The sequence below is a fragment of the Bufo bufo genome, chromosome 1, assembly GCF_905171765.1.
Source record: "Bufo bufo chromosome 1, aBufBuf1.1, whole genome shotgun sequence".
NCBI classification, from domain to species: domain Eukaryota; kingdom Metazoa; phylum Chordata; class Amphibia; order Anura; family Bufonidae; genus Bufo; species Bufo bufo.
Window position 1 is genome coordinate 323,806,293 of NC_053389.1, and position 20,353 is coordinate 323,826,645.

The 20,353-nt window shown below is 42.1% G+C and overlaps 1 protein-coding gene across 2 annotated transcripts in view; it reads right to left on the reverse strand.

Annotated features, from left to right (window-relative positions):
- GABRB2 (gamma-aminobutyric acid type A receptor subunit beta2) overlaps positions 1-20,353 on the reverse strand; it is a 541,152-nt gene that overhangs the window by 315,229 nt on the left and 205,570 nt on the right. For both annotated transcript variants that reach the window (XM_040441998.1, XM_040441999.1), the window contains exon 4: positions 14,280-14,500. In XM_040441998.1, coding sequence (XP_040297932.1) covers positions 14,280-14,500 — 221 coding nt within the window. The remainder of the gene's footprint in view (positions 1-14,279; positions 14,501-20,353) is intronic.

The window sequence follows — 20,353 nt, forward strand, 5'->3', positions numbered from 1 at the left end:
GGCAACCAGGACTGCAGTAGCGTCCTGGTTGCCATGGTTACCGATCAGAGCCCCAGCGATTAAACTGGGACTCCGATCGGAACTCTCCGCTGCCACCAATGATCGGGGGGGGGAGAGGGGAGGCCGCACACTGGCCACCAATGATATTAAAACAATAGAGGGGGGGCGGGGGTGGGGGGAGCACACTGGCCACCAATGATAATACAATAGAGGGAGGGGGGACCGGGGGGGGCCGCACTGGCCACCAATGATATTAATACAATAGAGGGAGGGGGGCCGAGGGGCCGCACACTGGCTACCACTGATAATACAATAAAGGGAGGGAGGGGGGGCCGCACTGGCCACCAATGATATTAATACAATAGAGGGAGGGGGGCCGGGAGGGGCCGCACTGGCCACCAATGAAATTAAAACTGGGGAGGGAGGGGGGTCTGCCCCCTGCTGACTGGCAGCCCCTGATCTCTTACAGGGGGCTATGATACGCACAATTAACCCCTTCAGGTGCAGCACCTGAGGGGTTAATTGTGCGGATCACAGCCCCCTGTAAGAGATCGGGTGCTGCCAGGCAGCAGGAGGCAGTCATGTACACAGTTCAAAGTATATTCTAACTAGAAGCGTCCCCATCACTATGGGAACGCCTCTGTGTTAGAATATACTGTCGGATTTGAGTTTTCACGAAGTGAAAACTCAGCTCTGAAAAAGCTTTTATGCAGACGGATCTTCGGATCCGTCTGTATAAAAAGTAGCCTACGGACACAGATGCCAATCTTGTGTGCATCCGTGTTTTTTCACGGACCCATTGACTTGAATGGGTCCGTGAACCGTTGTCCGTCAAAAAAATAGGACAGGTCATATTTATTTGACGGACAGGATACACGGATCACGGATGACAAACGGTGCATTTTCCGAGTTTTCAACGGACCCATTGAAAGTCATTGGGTCCGCAGAAAATCACGGAAAACGGAACAACGGCCACGGGTGCACACAATGGTCGTGTGCATGAGGCCTTAATATAACTAATAAAAATATACATTATAAAAAAAAAAAGACAAGGACAGGAGGAAGTAACTAGACCTGCTGCCTTTCTCTCATCCCGCAATTGAGATAGTAAAGGGAAATCTACAAATACAAGATCTTGATATGGACTGTGGTAGCAGTAACAAGAAGAAGGAGGTGGCTTCTTTTTTCCATTGGATATGATTAGATATCAGATATGTAAATGATTATAGGTGTGGTATGATTAGTCACTGGGATTTGCCCCCAAGAGTGTTTAAAAGTTCTTCCACTGGTTCTATGTTAAAAGGCCGTCAGAGGGTACTTTGGGTACTGTACCTTTTGGTGAGGAGGCACATCATTGAGTTGAGAGAAGCAGGATTGTCAGTTGAATGAACTGCCCGCCATGCAGGTCATTCTTTCCTAGCTGTTAGGAAGTGTTGAGAGCAATGGTTACGTAAGGGCACAGAAACATGATGAACGGGCTCCAGTCAGACCACCAGTAGATTGTTTCATCAACCAACAAGCACAAACAGCTCCCACAGTTTTGTTATCCACCATCAAGACACAAGTGGTGCCTTCGTTACTTATTCTGCCCTCCTGTTCAGTGCCACTGCTCCTCAGTCCTCACCTCCCTGCCATCAAAGCTACAGCAGTGACATACATGCCAGTATACCACACATGACTCCGGCATTGGTTTCATACCATATACCATTGTGGCCTGTGATTGGCTGCATTGGTTATGTGAGGTATATGGCCCAGCACCATAGCAGAAAAAAAACATTATGTCATGGCTGCAGAGGCGTGGAAGAGATGTCTGATGGTACAGGAAGGAGCTTAAGGCCATAAGCATGACTTTTTTTTTATTATTCTCATAGCTTCCCTTCCTTTTGAAAAATAAACTCTTTAATGAGTTCAATGAACTTTTCATTTTATGTTAGCTTAATCTAATAGTAATATGCCACTATTTCCTACAATTCAATTACTGTATGGATATTAAGCCCTTCCCGACCAGCTCTGTGCATGGACGGTGCTGGCCGAGACTTTAAAGATGGCGCCTGCTCACGAGCAGAGTGGTCGCCATAGCTGCCAGGGGCCTTCTGTTTTTAACTTTTAACCTTTAAGATGCCGTGGTCAAACATGACCACAGCATCCAAACAAACAAAAACCCAGAAGCACATGCTTCTGGGTTGTGCTCTGGCTTCCCATGGCGAGGTTCCTCCTAAATGACAAGAGGCTGCCGCACATTAGTTCCTATGTGGCAGGGCTAGATAGGAACATAAGGGGAGATTTATCAAGACTGGCGCTTTCTGCTGGAGCAAGTTTTTTTTCAGTATTAAAATGCAACATAAACTATACATATGTGGTATTGCCATAATCGAACTGTGCAGAATTATTTTTATTTTTTTTATTTTATTTCACCCCATTTAGAATTTTTGTACAGCTCCCCACTACAACATGTTGTTGAGGTGAGATCACTGCTGTAGACAGGTAAGCAGTTCCTGGCCAGGAGAACTGGAGCAGCATGCATAATCTATTAGGTAAGTAAATTTCAGTTCATTTGTGCAAAAGGATCCCATGTGTTCTGTAGTTTCTTCTGAAAACCTGACAACCCCTTCAAGAAGTACAAATACAGTCCCACAGAACCTATCAGAAGCAGGGTCGCCAAGATGTGACTGCAAATCATGTCAATATGCATGTCTTGTGCAGTTTCAAATTGATTGTTACTAAATAGTTGTTAAATGATTGTCGATTGCTAATGGTCACATGGTTATCTGCAAAACAATCAATAATCATTGAGCTATCAATGTATACGCTACTTTGATTTCCGTTTGGTATTGACAGATTTTTTTTAGAGTGTTAATGACAAAAATCATTGAATATAGGAATAGCAAGTGAAATAATAATATATATATTTTTTTTATTTAGAAGGATGTGTTACTAGTACCACAGACAGTGATGTTATTTTGTATCATGATTATGGTCATTAGACATTAGATGTCAGCACTGATGCCTGCAGAATTGTGAATACAGCTCTGATGCAAAATTCAGGCTGTATTATACAGGCCAGTTAAGATCTTACCTTTTCATAGAAACTGATTAACTTAGTTTGACATGACCGATCCCTCATGAAGCCATACTGATATGGCGTTATACACTTATTTTTATTGAGATACTAGAGAATAGCATCTCTCAGAAAAATTTCAGTTTACCCACAACAGATGTTAGACTTACCGGCCTATAGTTTCCGGGCTCAGTTTTTGACCTATTTTTTAAATATTGGCCCCATATTTGCTAAGCGCCAATCTTATAGAATACTCCCTGTCATTACAGAGTACTTAAATATCAGAAGTAAGGGTCTGTCTATGACATTAATGATTCTCTTAGGATACAGAGGTGTATGCCATCTGGATCCAGTGATTTGTCTATTTTAATCTTTTTTAACTACTGTAATTCTTCCTGGGTCAGAAAGGCCAAATTTAATGGGGAGGTTTTTTTTTGACACTCTGCATTTTATCTGACATTTCCTCAGTGAATACAGTAGAGAATTTTATTTATTTTTAAATAAATTTAATAAATCCACTAAATTAAAATTGAGTGGGTTGTCTAAATAGTGCCACCCAGTTTCAAAATGTACCTGCTATGGCTTTGTTTGGTTGACAGGACAGTTCGAGTCTGCCTGAACTGTCAGACAACCCCTTTAACTTAACATTATATAAAGGGGTTGTTTGAGATAACTAGAAACAATGCCATCTGTGAGTATAGGCTGTGCTAAGAGTTGCACCTCAGTCCCAGTTTTTTAGACCCCCAATGACTGAAAGAAACATTGAAGGGATTGTCTCACAGTCATCACTAGCAAAGCACACAATCTTTGACTTCCCCAGATTTTTTTTGCTGGGGAAAGTGGGGGGGACTGGCCAGCCAGAATAGTTTGAGATCACCTATACAGGCATATGGATATGATACAGATATGGGTTACTTTAAATCATTTAAGTGATTTAATTAGATGAACAGAAACAATGCTATAGAACTTGTGAGTATGGATGAGTGTGGGCTATGGCAATCGCAAGTGTTGTACGAGCCTCACGTTTTTAATGTGCTGAGCTGCATGACAAGCCCAGGAGGACTATAACACTGTTACAGGAATTAAAAAGACATTTTTTTTTCTAATCTCATACAACCCTTTAAAAAAAAATCTTTCTCTTACTTTATAGTGGCCATTTAGTAAACCCAAATAGCCTCAATAAGAAAGAGCAGGAGTATATTTGGTTGGAGAAAACCAACAGGGATGTTAACACAAACCCATTTAGACCTCAGTGAACTGTGCCCTTGTTTACTATACTCTAAAATGGACTACAGTAACAAGCCAACAATAAAAAAAAATTATACTTAATACACACATGGTATTTAATGCATCTACACAACTTAAAATATACTGCAGTAAACTATTTTATAACAATATAACAAATCCTTTAACAATATAACAAGTCCATTAAATTAAAAGCGTCTTTTGAATGGAATTAAACAACATAAAACATTACAGTATCAATCAATCAGTGTGCTAAAGACAAAATAGTTGTGCTAATGGGAAATAGACTTGTAAAGTAGTGGACATACATTATCACAATCAATGGGAATAGCTTAGCTTAAAGGGCTTCTGTCACCCCACAAAACTCATTTTTTTTTTTTTTGGATAGTTATATTCCTTATAGCGCGATATAGGAGAATATAATAGTCTTACTTACTTTCATGCGGCCGATTCTTTAGAAAACGAAGTTTTATAATATGTAAATCAGGGCTCTACCAGCAAGTAGGGCGTCTACTTGCTGATAGCCGCAGCAGAAAACCGCCCTCTCGCCGTGTTGATTGACAGGGCCAGCCGGGATCTCCTCCTCCGGCCGGCCCTGTCGGCATTTCAAAAATCGCGCGCCTCTGGTCATTCGGCGCAGGCGCTCTAAGATGAGGAGGCTCGTCTCCTCAGAACTCCCTCAGTGCGCCTGCGCCGATGACATCACCGAAAGAGAAGACGTCATCGGCGCAGGCGCACTGAGGGAGTGCTGAGGAGACGAGCCTCCTCATCTCAGAGCGCCTGCGCCGAATGACCAGAGGCGCGCGATTTCTGAAATACTGACAGGGCCGGCCGGAGGAGGAGATCACGACTGGCCCTGTCAATCAACACGGCGAGGGGGCGGTTTTCTGCTGCGGCTACCAGCAAGTAGACGCCCTACTTGCTGGTAGAGCCCTGATTTACATATTATAAAACTTTGTTTTCTAAAGAATCGGCCGCATGAAAGTAAGTAAGACTATTATATTCTCCTATATCGCGCTATAAGGAATATAACTATCCAAAAAAAAAATATGAGTTTTGTGGGGTGACAGAAACCCTTTAATTGAGAACTGTTCAGAATTCTGATGAAATTCAAGCTATAAGACTTTTATATAGTCTTACATTGGATTGCAAAATGGCTGAATAGTCTTTTCTAAATTCCTAAAGGTTTAATATACTTAAAGAGATTTTCCAGTTTCCATCAACTGCTTTAACTTAATTTATTGTGTGTCCATTGTTCACTATGCGTTAATTTTGTAATTACTTTAATGCATTGCATCTTCTGATATAGAATGCAGTCCCATTCCATCCTGCAACTTCCTGTGATGTCATATCTTCTTGTTCCAGCCTGGTTTTCAACTGTCTGCTGTGTCCTGTAGTGTGAATGCACACCTATGTAGCTTGGGTCGGGGGAAAGGCAGGTCCCTATAAGTCCCTCCATCCTCAGTAATGAAACTGTGAACTTCTATTGCATGTTCTTCAGTAGCAAACATGTGCTGGAAGTTCTCTGCTTTGCCAATGAGGACACAGAGGATCATATGGCCCTGCTAACTATATGGATGTTTACATTACAGGACACAAGAGAGACCAGAAGAACAGGCTGGAAACATATGAATCACAGGAAGCTGTGGGAGAAAAGGAGATGGGGTCATGTGACTATATTGCATATCGGGAGATATTTTCAGATGTATTCAAGTAATTACAATGCATTACAAGGTGAAATATGGGCACAAATTAGATTAAATGAAAGGGGATTGGTAGAAACTGGAAAACTCAGTTAAAGTTTCACATAATTATAGTATCAGATCTACATTCATTTAGTCATCAGTTACATATTTATGTTAAGACTAAGAGTCCTTACCTATGGCATTTCCTGGACTTTTTACAGAGGCACATGGGAGGAAATGTATTATCTCCCTTATGCATAAAAAGTGGTATTAAAAAGTCACAGGTGCAACTTTAAAAAAAATGTCCCATCAATCCCTTTTACACTGCCCTTACTACTTTCCCTAAAGGTGGTGCGGTAAAAAGTTATCTTCATTTCTGCCAGTTTTATGGCGCAAAAGAAGCCAGAGATCTACCGCAGTGTCCTTTCTGGTTTGTATTACTTGTTATAGAATTGTAGGCACTTTTTGAGCCTATATATATATATATATATATATATATATATATATATATAACCAAAAAACGGAACAGCACCTCCAGAGACAAATCACAGGTGCAAGGTCCCATCTGATAAGAAGCTACCTTGTCGTCTGGTAGGTGGGCCCAACATATTTTTGATCAATAATATGCTCTAAGAGCTTCTTCACTGCTTATTAGCAAGTATTGGCGTCATGTATTTGACCCTGTTCACACATTTACCTGTTCACTCAGTCTTAGTGCATTTAGTGGTGTGCTGCTACTTTATTTGTTTGCTATATATATATATATATATAACTCTATAATATGGCCTGTTATGGATTATACCACAAAATATATTTATCAGATTCCCATGGAATATATAAGAAAATAACCTTCATTTAACCTCGTACTGACTAGCCTTTTTTGGCCTTAATGACCAGGATTTTATTATTTTTTCATTTTTTCATTGTCACCTTCCAAGAGCTATAACTTGATTTTTGCAGAACAAATTGTAGTTTTTAGTTTTTAATGGTGGCATTTAGGGGTACACATAATTTACTGATTAACCTTTATTAACTCTTTCTGAGAGAGAGGTGGGGGGGAAAAAACAGCAATGCTGCCACTGAGTTTTTAAGTTATTCATTTTTCAGCATTCAATTTTTGGCATAAATAACACAATATTTTTTTTCTCTGGGTCAGTTTTATTACAGTAATACCAAAGATAGGATATGTTCTATCTTTTGTGGTGTGGAGGCACGGACCTGTATGCCAATGGAAGGTCTTCCGAGGGTTTCAGTGGGCTTCTGAACCATGCCTCCACACAGCAAAATATAAGACATGTCCTATCTTTGGCCGTATCTTGCGGATCGTGAACCCATTCAAGTCAATGAGTCCACACCGCAGCAGGGAGTTCACATGGCTGGTAACCGTTTGTTGTTGACCCGCAGTTTGCGCTATTTGGCCATATGGCTGTGTGAATGAGCCATAATTCCATAGTGTGGGGTGTTACAGATGCAGAAATACCAAACATGCAGAGATTTTATTTTTGCAATTTTACTGTTGAAAAATGTTTTTGCTATGAAAAAAGGTGAATTTTTTTACTTGCAATAATTTTTTTAAATATTTTTTTTACTTTTTTAACCATTTAATAGTCCCACAAGAGGACTTTAATAGACATTTGTTTAATTGCTTCTAAAATAAATTGTACTATTCCTATAGTGCAATGCCTTTTAATGTCAGTGCTATATTGACATTAACCAGCAGGCTGGACTGGAGAAGCTCCTGGGAAATGCTAGAGGCAATAGGCCCCAGCCTGCCTGCACTGGCATTGGCACCCCACAATCTCATTTGCGGTGTGCCGATGGGAGGCATAGGGAGTCTGCTTCCTCTGTAACCACTTACATGTGGTGGGCGCCATTTCTTGGACATGTAAAGGTTTAAACAGCCCAGAACGGTGCTCCTGCTGGCCCGGGCTGTTAGAGCAGGAGCATGGCTCACATGCCAGAGCCAAGTCCCGCCTCTCTGCTGCACGGGAAATGGGAGAAGATGCAGCGGCCCAGCCTAAGGCCACTGAGTGACCGCAATAATGATGCTAGAGACAGCAGACAGTCATTCTGAAGCATAGCAGGGGTGAGGTCACTGTATGAATTGTTTAGTTTGGTGTCCTCTGCATAGAGATGGTACTGAAAACCAAATCTACTGATAGTCTGTTTGATCAAGGATGTTTAGAGAGAAAAGAGGAGAAGACCCAGAAATAAACTCTTACGAACCTCAAAAATAGGTTGGTGAGGAGGGGAAGTTGTGACGAACTGAACCGTCACTGGGGCTGCTGGAGGAGCCTGAGGGCTAGCCTCCTTCCTACAGACTTTGGACCGAGAACAATGGAGATCCCCTCAGACCTTTTGGGGTTACAAGGAACTATGAACCCTGATTTATGTGTGTAATTTATATGCCACATATTTCCTATGGCCCATTAAAAAGGCATGGTGTGGATTTAGCAACACAAAAAGGGTTAACTCTGCACTGAGACTCCCACTGATTGTGTTAGTGATGGGATTAAGATAGTTGATTATAATAGCAGCCGACTCCTATGATACACTCAGGAGATAATCCCATCACATTTGTCTCCTCGTCCCCTATTCATTCATTATGGAGGGGGTGAAGATATCTGTTTGCATGTTAATTGTTGATTGCGTCAAAGACAATGCCAGTGTGTTTGTTAATTGCGTCACAGACAATGCCATTGTGTTTGTTAATTGCGTCACTGACAATGCCATTGTGTTTGTTGAATAGGGTTAGTTTTGTGTTTAAACTGTACAGGATTGGCTGCTATGTCATGTCCTCAGTATGTCATGTGTATATAAGTCAATGCTGTGTGTTCAATAAAGAGTTCCTGTTTTACCCTTCATCATATTGAGGCTGGTGTTTGGGTAACTGATCGACACTGGGGATTGCTATACGCTAAAGATTACTACTAGCTCTTGTAAGAGCTGTTCCTGCTCTCTGGAGCCTGGAGCCTTGTCATAGGTCCAGGGTGGGTAGGAGACGGCGAGACCTCAACCAAGCTTCGGCGGTTCATGGGGTCTGTGGCGGTTATGGTGTCAAGTGGAGTGCTTGGAGTCCTCGGGAAGCGCTAGGAGCATCCATCGACGGAAGTACCCGGTCGGGGTGCCAGGAGATCCGTTACATTGGTGGCAGCAGTGGGATTGCGTCCTAGTGAGAGGAGAAGCAGCTCGGAGACACCGTTCGTGGATTGACAAAATTGAGGGCAACGCTAGTATCCGTACAGCGCCCCTGGCTACAGCAGCAGGATGGAACCAGCAGTGGCATACGATGAGGAAGACCTGGATGGACGGGATGCATTAAGGGAAGGCATCTGGAACCAGGCCCTGGGTAATATACAATACCAGCGAGGTGAGAGTCTCCCCATTATAGTGCAGCGATTGCAGAAGCAAGTGGCCCTGTGGATGCCCTTCCTGGGAGAGCAGCCCCTGGAGGAATGGGTGAAGGAACTAGAGCACCGGGTATGACAGGAGCTATGTTTGGAGGAGGCCTACCAGGCGCTCTGGTGGTATATGGCACAGTATATACCCTGGACAGCTGAGCATGACAAGCCAGAGGGAGAGGACTTTGATGGTCCTGGCTTGTTATGGGAGTCCTTTGCAGAGCCTGACTTCGGGAGCCCTGCACAGTCCAGACTTCAGAACATTTTCTACGAGAGGGAGGCTAGGCAGGATTGGGATGACCCCCACGAGGTAGAGAAAGACCTGGCTCACCTAGCAACCCTGGAGTGGGAACTGGAGCAGGACTACCGAGATCTCTTCCACTCCATTGGGAAGGCTCAGCAGGAAAGCAAGAATTTAGACCCAGGTACAGAGCCCTTCAGCTGGGAGGATATTGTGGAAGTTTACTGGGAAGAACCACAGGTGGCCGGTGTAGATGGGACCGAGGTCTCTCCACCGGTCCTGCAGGGAATTGGGAGCCCAGTCTCCGTTCCCCAGCAGAAGGCTGAGTAACAGGGGGCACAGACAGTCGGTCCTGTCCCCCAGCGGCAATGGGAGTTATTGGGAATTGGGAGCCCAGTCTCCATTCCCCAGCGGCCGTGTGATATGCAGCGAATTGGGAGCCCAGTCTCCATCCCCCAGCGGCAGTGTGATATGCAGGGAATTGTGAGCCCAGTCTCCAATCCCCAGCGGCAGTGTAATATGCAGGGAATTGGGAGCCCAGTCTCCATCCCCCAGCGGCAGGCTGAGTTACAGGGGGCAGAGACAGTCGGTCCTGTCCCCCAGCAGCAGAGGGTTTTATTGGGAGAGGATAGCTTTGTCCTTCAACCCCAGCGGCAGAGTGTCCAGCAGGGAATAGAGAGCCCAGTCTCCTTTCCCTAGCAGCAGGACACTGTATTGGGAGCGGAGACGGTCGTTCGCCCTCTCAAGCGGCTGGAAGTATGTATGGGAGAGGAGCTTGTTACCCCCTCTCCCCAGCGGCAGCTTAACGTACCAGGGGGAGACAGTAAGCCCCAAAACAGTGGAGATGGGACCGAGGTCTCTCCACCGACCCTACAGGGATGCTGGGCAGTCGACCCAGATCCCCAATGGAAGCCGGATTTTCAGGGAGTTGGGACAGTCGGTCCTGCTCCCCAGCGGCAGTATGTTTTGCAGGGAGAGAAGAGCATCATCTTCATTCCCCAGCGGTAGTGAACCTTGAAGGGAGAGAAGACAACCGGTTTCTCTCCCCAACCACAGGGGGACAGCACCCCTAACTCCGATGGTGCAGATGGGTCCGCAGTCTCTGCACCAGGCCTACCGGGATGATGGACGGCCGGTACAGATCCCCCACCAACCCCGCAGGAATGCCAGGAGGAGGAGGTAAGAACTCCATCCTCTCCACAGCTGATCTGCAACAAGGTCCTGGGGGTAGGATTCCATGACCCCATCCCAGCGGAAGAGCTGGCATCTGGGCAGAGCGCAGTTGGCCTCTGCCCTCCCCTATCCGCTTGTCCAGAGCCTGACTCCCCACTGGCTACCCCAGTGAAAGAGCTGGCATCTGGGCAGAGCGCAGTCGGCCTCTGCCCACCAAGTACCTACAGCTCCAAGCTAGAGAACAACAATGAAGCAAGGAGTAGCAGATGCCGACTCAACAGCTGGGGATATACAGAACAGAGCCAGGCCCCATAGTTCAACAGGACCAGTGTTTGTTTATGGGTGGGCTACTCGACTAAATCAGGCACTGACCGACAGGAGGTCAGGTACCTGGTTAGTCTACTGTTGGGAGGGGAGAAATGTGACGGACTTAACCGTCACTGGGGCTGATGGAGGAGCCTGAGGGCTAGCCTCCTTCCTACAGACTATGGACCGAGAACAATGGAGACCCCCTCAGACCTTTTGGAGTTACAAGGAACTATGAACCCTGGTTTATGTGTGTAATTTATATGCCACATATTTCCTATGGTCCATTAAAAAGGCATGGTGTGGATTCAGCAACACAAAAAGGGTTAACTCTGCACTGAGACTCCCACTGATTGTGTTAGTGATGGGATTAAGATAGTTGATTATAATAGCAGCCGACTCCTATGATACACTCAGGAGATAATCCCATCACATGTGTCTCCTCGTCCCCTATTCATTCATTATGGAGGGGGTGAAGATATCTGTTTGCATGTTAATTGTTGATTGCGTCAAAGACAATGCCAGTGTGTTTGTTAATTGCGTCACATACAATGCCATTGTGTTTGTTAATTGCGTCACAGACAATGCTATTGTGTTTGTTGAATAGGGTTAGTTTTGTGTTTAAACTGTACAGGTTTGGCTGCTATGTCATGTCCTCAGTATGTCATGTGTATATAAGTCAATGCTGTGTGTTCAATAAAGAGTTCCTGTTTTACCCTTCATCATGTTGAGGCTGGTGTTTGGGTAACTGATCGACACTGGAGATTGCTATACGCTGAAGATTTGCTATACTCCCCTGGCTATAACTACTAGCTCTTGTAAGAGCTGTTCCTGCTCTCTGGATTTAGGAGAGGTTCACCCACTGGAGCCTTGTCGTAGGTCCAGGGTGGGTAGGAGACGGCGAGACCTCAACCAAGCTTCGGCGGTTCTTTGGGTCTGTGGCGGTTATGGTGTCAAGTGGAGTGCTTGGAGTTCTCGGGAAGCGCTAGGAGCATCCATCGACGGAGGTACCCGGTCGGGGTGCCAGGAGATCCGTTACAGAAGTAAAGCCAGCAAATTATACACTAAAAGAGTGGGCAGAGAGAACCAAGAGAGAATAGTGTCCTTAAGGCCAATATATTGCAGAATACAGAGTATTAGTTGGTGGTCTAGAGTGTTGAATGCTGCAAAGAGATCTAGAAGAATGAGTAAAGAGTAGCCACATTTAGCTGTCAGGAGAGCATTTGTCACTTTGGTAAGGGACACTTCTGTAGAGTGTAGCATGCAGAAACCAGATTCTATGGGATCAAGGAGCAAGTTAACAGAGAGAGATTTTGAATGAGGCCAGAGTAAATCAGGTGTTCCAGAAGTTTAGAGACGAATAGCAAGATTAGAGACATGATTGTTAGTTTTGCAAGATGGATCAAGAGTTGTTTTTTTTTTTGTAATGGGGTTATAACAGAATGTTTGAAAAAGGAGTGGAATATACCAGAAGACAGAGAGATAGATAGCTAGATGTTACAAATATTAGTTAGGTTTTGTTCATCACTTCACTCCCCACTCCTGTTTTTTTGTGTACTTCCATGTGGATACTCTTCAGAATTTTATGTACATGTATACTGAACATTGCATCCAAGACTGGATATTAACAAGCACACATCGCCTACATCCCTTACATCATTGTCTTTCTTGGTGGTATACAGTATGTGTTAGGAGAGTCTTTCCCTTTGGGCTTAGTACCTCATTGATATTGGAAGATTAAAGTTTACAACTCACCACCTATGTCAAACTTTATGAGTGCTCTGTTTTCGGTCAAATGACTCTGCTTTGGAGTCTTTACTTATATATTGCCCCTTAGTATATTTGGTGCTACATGACATGTTATAATGATAACATACAGTACATCATCTTAAATGGTAAAGCTCTAGCAATGACTTCATAAACTCAACAAATCCATGTACAGAGATGCCTGTTTGGTGGCACACAGATTCCATACAGTTCTGTGTTGCAGTGATATGTGTCTCCACATAGTGTGGCGTGATTATCTCCTCTTGAAGTAATCCTTTTTTTGAATTTTTGAAGATTGGAAGCACGTAGAGGTACACTATGGGCCAATAGCAGTCTATATGTACCACATTATGGATCTGAACAACATTGATCAATAATACAGCTGTGTGTGTGAGACCTTACTCATAACCACAAACTGCAATGTTTTGATATTTCTATGACAACCTCAGGATAAAATAATAATACCACATACATAGCCATTATGGTAAAATGCACACATTACTGTAAATTCACTCAACTGCAGTTTATTTTATGGGAAGGCCTCAAAGGCAAAAATAACATAAAAGCAGGCCATATATTATAGCTGGTATGGGGTCCCCAAAGAGAAAAATACCAAGCCAGGTTGAATGAATATCTTATTATAATGGATGGGGAGAACCTGTGCAGAGATATCTTTTCCAGGGGTCTGACAAGCGAGAGAGTAAGGAAATAATTAAGCCAAAATCATAGAAAGGAGATTTAAGCAAACAAGCAATAGTTCCCTTTTCCAGGTGACTAGGAGTATATAATTTTCTATAGGGCCCTTTGATGGCCATATATGTATTATTTATTTTACTCACTTATATAGCACTGACATATTCCACATATTCCATCATCACCTGCTGTGCCCAATGGAGCTTACAATCTAGGTTCCCTATCAGTATGTCTTTGGAGTGTGGGAAGAAACCAGAGCACCTGGAGGAAACCCACAAAAACACGGGGAGATAATACAAACTCCATGCAGATGTTGTCCTTGGTTGTATTTAAACCTACAAGGCACTAGTGCTAACAACTGAGCCACCATGCTGCCCACAAAGAACTCACACATTTACACAAGGAATTATTATCTTATCCATTAAAATAATTTTATAATACATAGAAAAATGAGTTGCACACATGACCCATCAAATTCTTTATATTCACAATTTTCACCTCCAAGAAGCGAACATTCCTTTCTAAAGTTTTCTTTGAAAATCCAAATTGAAATTTGTCATTTCCCAAAGACATGCTGATAACAGTACATTGCAAAGTCAGGGGTGGAATGAAGTACTTAATATGCAAAAAGTTATTATGCTTGATAATGGATGTAACGTGCCAAACTATAAGGCCATGCAATCAAGTAAGAGTATTTGGTGCAGACTGACCTTAGGCCGTACAGTACTGTGCCATCAGGATGAAGACGAATCATTCTATTCTTCACTGTAACACCATGCACAAAAGATTTCTTGTCATTTAAAAAGTATGTATCAGGAACCCAGAGCTGATCTGCCACTCTGTTGTCCAAGGTCAAATTTAAAGGAATCACTGAATATGAAAGTCTTTTATCCCTCCAAGCCTGCTGAAAGTACATTGTCAGTGTGTAGTCCTGAAAGAAAAACCACAGACAATAAGCAATCTTAATACATTTCGTTGTAGCTTTATCATGCACTTCAAGGTCTAGAACAACTCACAAATGGCTGAACAAATTATTAGCTTTCTTCCTCCTGAAATATGAGACCATTTTTTATTTGAGACGGAATCCATCTATGAGCTTTAGGGAGTTCATTCTGTGTGGTCTATTTTCACAATCGTCTTTTAATTATTGCATTAATAATCACTACAGCAGCCAAAGCTTTTAATACACAGAGAATGGGATATGCATGCAGCTCTGCCTGCCCAGCAATACAGTTTTGAATATATTTGATTATATAATTTGTAATCAGAAATCTTTTATATTGCTAGAGTTTGGGGAGTAATGATCAGAATGATCTGCAAATGTGAATTTAATCATACAGAGCTGTGTATAATTACCAAATATGTTTGTAACAATGTGAAAAGATCCTGACATTGTGCATCCCGACGCCATTTACAATTTAGCTATTAGTCAGGGTTGTTCCATTTTGCTCAGCTGCTGTCCATGCAATGTTTACATGCTGCTCTGTGCTTCCCATCAAAATGACAGAAAACTTTATGGAACCCAGCAGGCCTTGTTAAATAATGTTAAAGAGGACCTGTCATCTCTCCTGAAATGTCTGTTGTAATAACTACTTGCATTCCCCGTATAATAACAATTCTGGAGCATCTATTCTTATTACTCAATGTTGCACTATTTCTGTATTATTCCTGCTAAAAGTTTTACAAATACATTGCCAGCTGTCTGTAGTAAAGGTACTGCTGGGTGTTACTAGTAGCAGGTGTGTCTGACTCTGTCCAATTAATGCTGCTGGTGTCAGACCAACTGGTAACACCCATCGTCACCTTAAAGGGGTTGTCCCACGAAAAAAATTCTACAGTTTACAAACCAGCACCTGGATCTGAATACTTTTGTAATTGCATGTAATTAAAAAATTTTGAGTTATTCAGTAAAATCTATCTGTATAGCACCACCTGCTGTTTGTTCTTTTCCTTATTTCTTTGACCTGCTCACTGAGAAGGCCGCACATGCTCAGTTTCATCCTTCAACTGGCTCCTGAGCTGTGATAGAGAAAGCATGCACATGCCCCATTAGCTGCAGCAGAAAAGACACTCCCCATGAGCTTCCAGCTTGATATAAATCTAGCAGTGCAGTGAATGGGGAGATCTCTGGATCCATGTGAGGTAAATGGCTGGTTGTAGTTTTGTTAGAAAGAGATTGTCATGTACTATGTGATGTTTTATTTAGCTTCCTAGTTGTCTTACATTTAGACTATTTTCTATGCCTAAAACAGGCATAAAAAAATGATGAATAAGACGGGCCTGCCGGCCTTTCCACTTTCCCACACACACCACGCCCACTTTTTTAGACCTGGTGTGAGTGGGAAAAAGTTGCAGATTGCAGTGCAAATAACCATTGCACTGTAATCTGCGCCAGAAATAGGCCTAATATAGACATAATTCTGGAAAATAAATGACCCCCATAGAGTCATAAGAATAGATGCTCCAGAATTGTTATTACATGGAAGATGCAAGTAGCTACTAAAGCAGATGTCAGAAGATGATACAGGTCCACTTTAAATGCATTATAAACAGAAGCCATGGCCTACACCTACAGTGCAATGTTCATGTAATATGTACTGCTAGACATCTTCAAGATCCAGTTCTTGCCTCCAAAAGCTTTGAATTGCTGGAATACACATTCTTACAATTCATTCTTTGAGCCTTTCCAAACATTTAGCAGTGTGCTATATGACTCTTCTTGGTAGTTAGGTAGTTTTTACTTCCTTAAATGAAACTACAACAGTGTCCATTTAGTGGATGGGGGCCACTAGCTCAGGTTTGATATAAGGGGCCATTTACATTGTTCAATATGCAGGGCTATGATCTGGAATGAACCATTTGTTCCCAAGCTTTGCCTGATTCAGCTGCAGAAGAGCTGCATGTACATCTAAAAATCCTCCCCTTTGTATGGGTATGAATGATCACCACGGTGATTGTTCGCCCTCATCCAAGTTCATGGGCACAGGGCAATGTGCTGCCCACAGATGATGACTTTACATGTTACAAGAAAGATGCAATTGCCCAACAGCAGTATATTCTTATTGGTTGGGTAACGGGTTGCATTTTTTTATGCAGGAATTATTGGGATTGGATGTTTTTAAGAACGTTCCTCCCCAATAGTTGTCCCGAACCACGTGTAAAAGAGCCCTAAAAGAACAGGTATTGTATTTCCTAGTGAAAAGTTCACTTTAATATCTTTATTGCCCAAACCAAACTAATATATGAATGCTGGTGTATTGGAATATTAGCTTATGGTAAATCATATATCTGGTGATGAATATATAATGTATACCAATATCCTTAAACATAAACAAGCGCTTCCATTTGGCATTGGCACCACTATTCTCATGTAAAGTATCTGGTCAGCCTTTTGGTACATATTTTAACAATCTCCTGCATATCAGTTGTCATATCAGTTTTTTTTTCAACTACTTTAGGGCTGATTCACACGACCGTATGAATGGGTTCGCATCCATTCCGCAATTTTGCAGAACGGGTGCGGACCAATTCATTTCAATGGGTCTGCAAAAGTTGCGGACAGCATACCGTATGCTGTCCACATCCGTTGTTCCGTTCCGTGGCCCCACCAAAAATTTAGAGCATGTCCTATTTTTGTCTGCAATTGCGGACAAGAATAGGCATTTCTATAATGGTCCACCCATTCCGTTCTGCTAATTGCGGTCGTGTGAATGCGCCCTAAATCTCATGCAAATGAAGGTAATAAGCTTAAATCTGCTACGTGTCCAGCATTATTATATTATATAATTCCTGATGGAAGTAAAGTGAGATAGGATAAAATCATGTGACATAGAAGATTTATCATAACTAGTGTAAAGGAAAACTGACTAAGTTGCCCATAGCAACCAGTCAGATTCCACCTTTCAGTTTTTAGAGCTCCTTTGGATAATCAAAGGTGGAATTAATTTTTCCTTTGCACCGGTTTTGATAAATCTCCTCCATAGTGTTAAACAAATGGGCTTGACACCTTCAAAATCTCAACATAAAGTAGTGCGCCAATAACATTATTGATCAGTTCAAAATGTGAATTTACTATTTAGGGTACAATTCATTGGAAAATAAACTGTTTGTACGCTGTTAGCCTCTACATCCTCAGATAAAATATTTTTAGTAAAATGATGACACATCACATGCCTCTTGGCTTTTTTGGTAAAGCAATTAATCATAGAAAGTTTTAATCACAGCATTCTAAACTCACTGCCAGTGGGTTCCAGCTCAAATGATCTAAAGAGCTGCCTCTAATTAATTACACAACTGAGGCCGTATACGGTTTATGACACTTTAGTGGACCACTTCAAATCTAATTACAACACGCTAAAAGCTGGAAAGAACCGTAAATGCAAAAACATGACACCAACAATATCACGCTTCCTGTAACAAACCATATTGATGTACTCTAGTGGTGTAGAATGTAAAATATATTTTAAAGGGGTTATCCCATGAATAATGCAAAAAATGAAAATCAGACATCATATAGTACATGACAATCTCTAATAAAGTTAGAACTAGCCCTGTACCTGACATAGGTCCAGATATATCCATATTATTTGCTCTGCTAGATTTATATGAAGCTGACAGCTCAAGGGGTGTGTCTTTTCTCCTGCTGCTAAGGGGGCGTGTCTCAGCTCTGCCTATCACAACTCAGGAGGCAGCTGACGGATGAAACTGAGCATGTGCGGCCATCTCAGTTAGCAGGTCAAAGAAATAAGAAAAAAAGATACAGCAACTGGTGCAATACAGATAGATTTTATTGAATACCTCAGTGGCTATGCTAAACTTTTAATTACATGCAATTACAAAAGTATTCAAAAAATATTCTTGTTATCTTACAGAATTTTGTTAAAAGTAGTGGTAAGATAAAAAAAAAATACACTGCCTGTCCCCAAAAAAAGTTGCCACCTGGATTTAACTAAGCAAATAGGTATAAGCATCCTATTGGATAATTACTGCATGGGCGATTATCTTTCAGCTGACAGAAAGTTATTTAACCCCAACAGGGGCAATGAGTTGCTTCTCATTTCTTAAACAACCACTTAAACGTTTGGTGAAATCAAATCAAAGAAAAATAACAGTAGAGCTCAGGGCTATGGTTAATAGTGAAAGTAAGAGCATTTCCACACGCACAGTGCGAAGGGAACTCAAGGGATTGGGACTGAAAAGCTGTGTAGCCGTAAGAAAATCACTAATCAGTGAGGCAAACCAGAAAAAAAGGCTTCAATTTGCTAGGGAGCATAAAGATTGGACAATGGAAGAAGGTCATGTGGTCTGATTCCAGATTTACCCTGTTCTAGAGTGTTGGGCGCATCAGGGAAAGAAGAGAGGCAGATGAAGTGATGCACCCATCATGCCTAGTGCCTACTGTACAAGCCTGTGGGGGCAGTGCTATGATCTGGGGTTGCTGCAGTTGGTCAGGTCTAGGTTCAGCAACAGTATGTGCTCCAAGAATGAGGTCAACTGACTAACTGAACATACTGAATGACCAGGTTATGAGATCAATGGATTTTTTCCCTGATGGCACGGGCATATTCCAAGATGACAATGCCAGGATTCATCGGGCTCAAATTTTGAAAGAGTCGTTCAGGGAGCATGAGACATCTCTTACACACATGGATTGGCCACCACAGAGTCCAGACCTTAACCCCATTGAGAATCTTTGGGATGTGCTGGAGAAGGCTTTGCACAGCAGTCAGACTCTATCATCATCAATGCAAGATCTTGGTGAAAAATTAATGCAACACTGGATGGAAATAAATCTTGTGACATTGCAGAAGCTTATCGAAACAATGCCACAGCGAATGTGTGCCATAATGAAAGCTAAAGGCGGTCCAATGAAATATTAGAGTGTGTGACCTTTTTTTTTTGGTGGCGACTCTTTTTTTGGACAGGCAGTGTATATTCCCTGGCAGGAAATCAATTACATAATTATTATAATGATATTATACAATCTATCTATTTGAATAAGTTTTTTGATAATTAATTGCATGTTAAATGATATTTTGCCTACTTTGTGTTATTTTCATCCTTATACTGACTAGTGTGAACTCATTTTAGGCTGTTTTAAATTTCAAAATGTTTGGCTTTTTCACTAATTTGTTTCCGCCAAAAAGTTTACTTATGCCAATAGTTGTAAAAGTTTCAATGTTTCGTTGTGCTATATTCTTCAGGACCTGTGGTCATATTTTCATTCTGTACAGGTCCCCAAGCTGGAGAGATACAGGACATGCTGTTGTAGACAGAATTTGGTGGTTCGCGCTTGGTGAAGGGCTGCATATGACATTACGGGGGCGGCAGTGTATCCCCTTAGCTGTGTGGAGCACTAAGGCATGAGGGCACCACTCTGTAACGTTCAGAAGCTGGGGACAACTGGGGTTCATAGAAGCAAGTTTCCTTGGGCATAGACTTGTGGTGGAGAATGGAGGGAAAAGCTCTGCCAAGTTAAAACAGGAAAGCTACAGCTTCAGCAGCACATACCCAGTATTAAAAATAGCAGCACACATTGGTATTAGCAAAAAAGACGGAAATAACTATTGTAGATACTATTAGAAAATTAAAGATCATAAGATTAAAAAAGAAAATGTTTGCACTGATAGCTTCTTTAGACACAAACTTTACCACTAATAATAATTGACTATAGAGGTTTGATATAATATCATAGAGAAACAATTCAAGAAACACAGCTTCCTTGCACATCAATGTGTGCACTCGCTGTTTAAATTGTTTTTTCATATATTTATTCAATTATAGA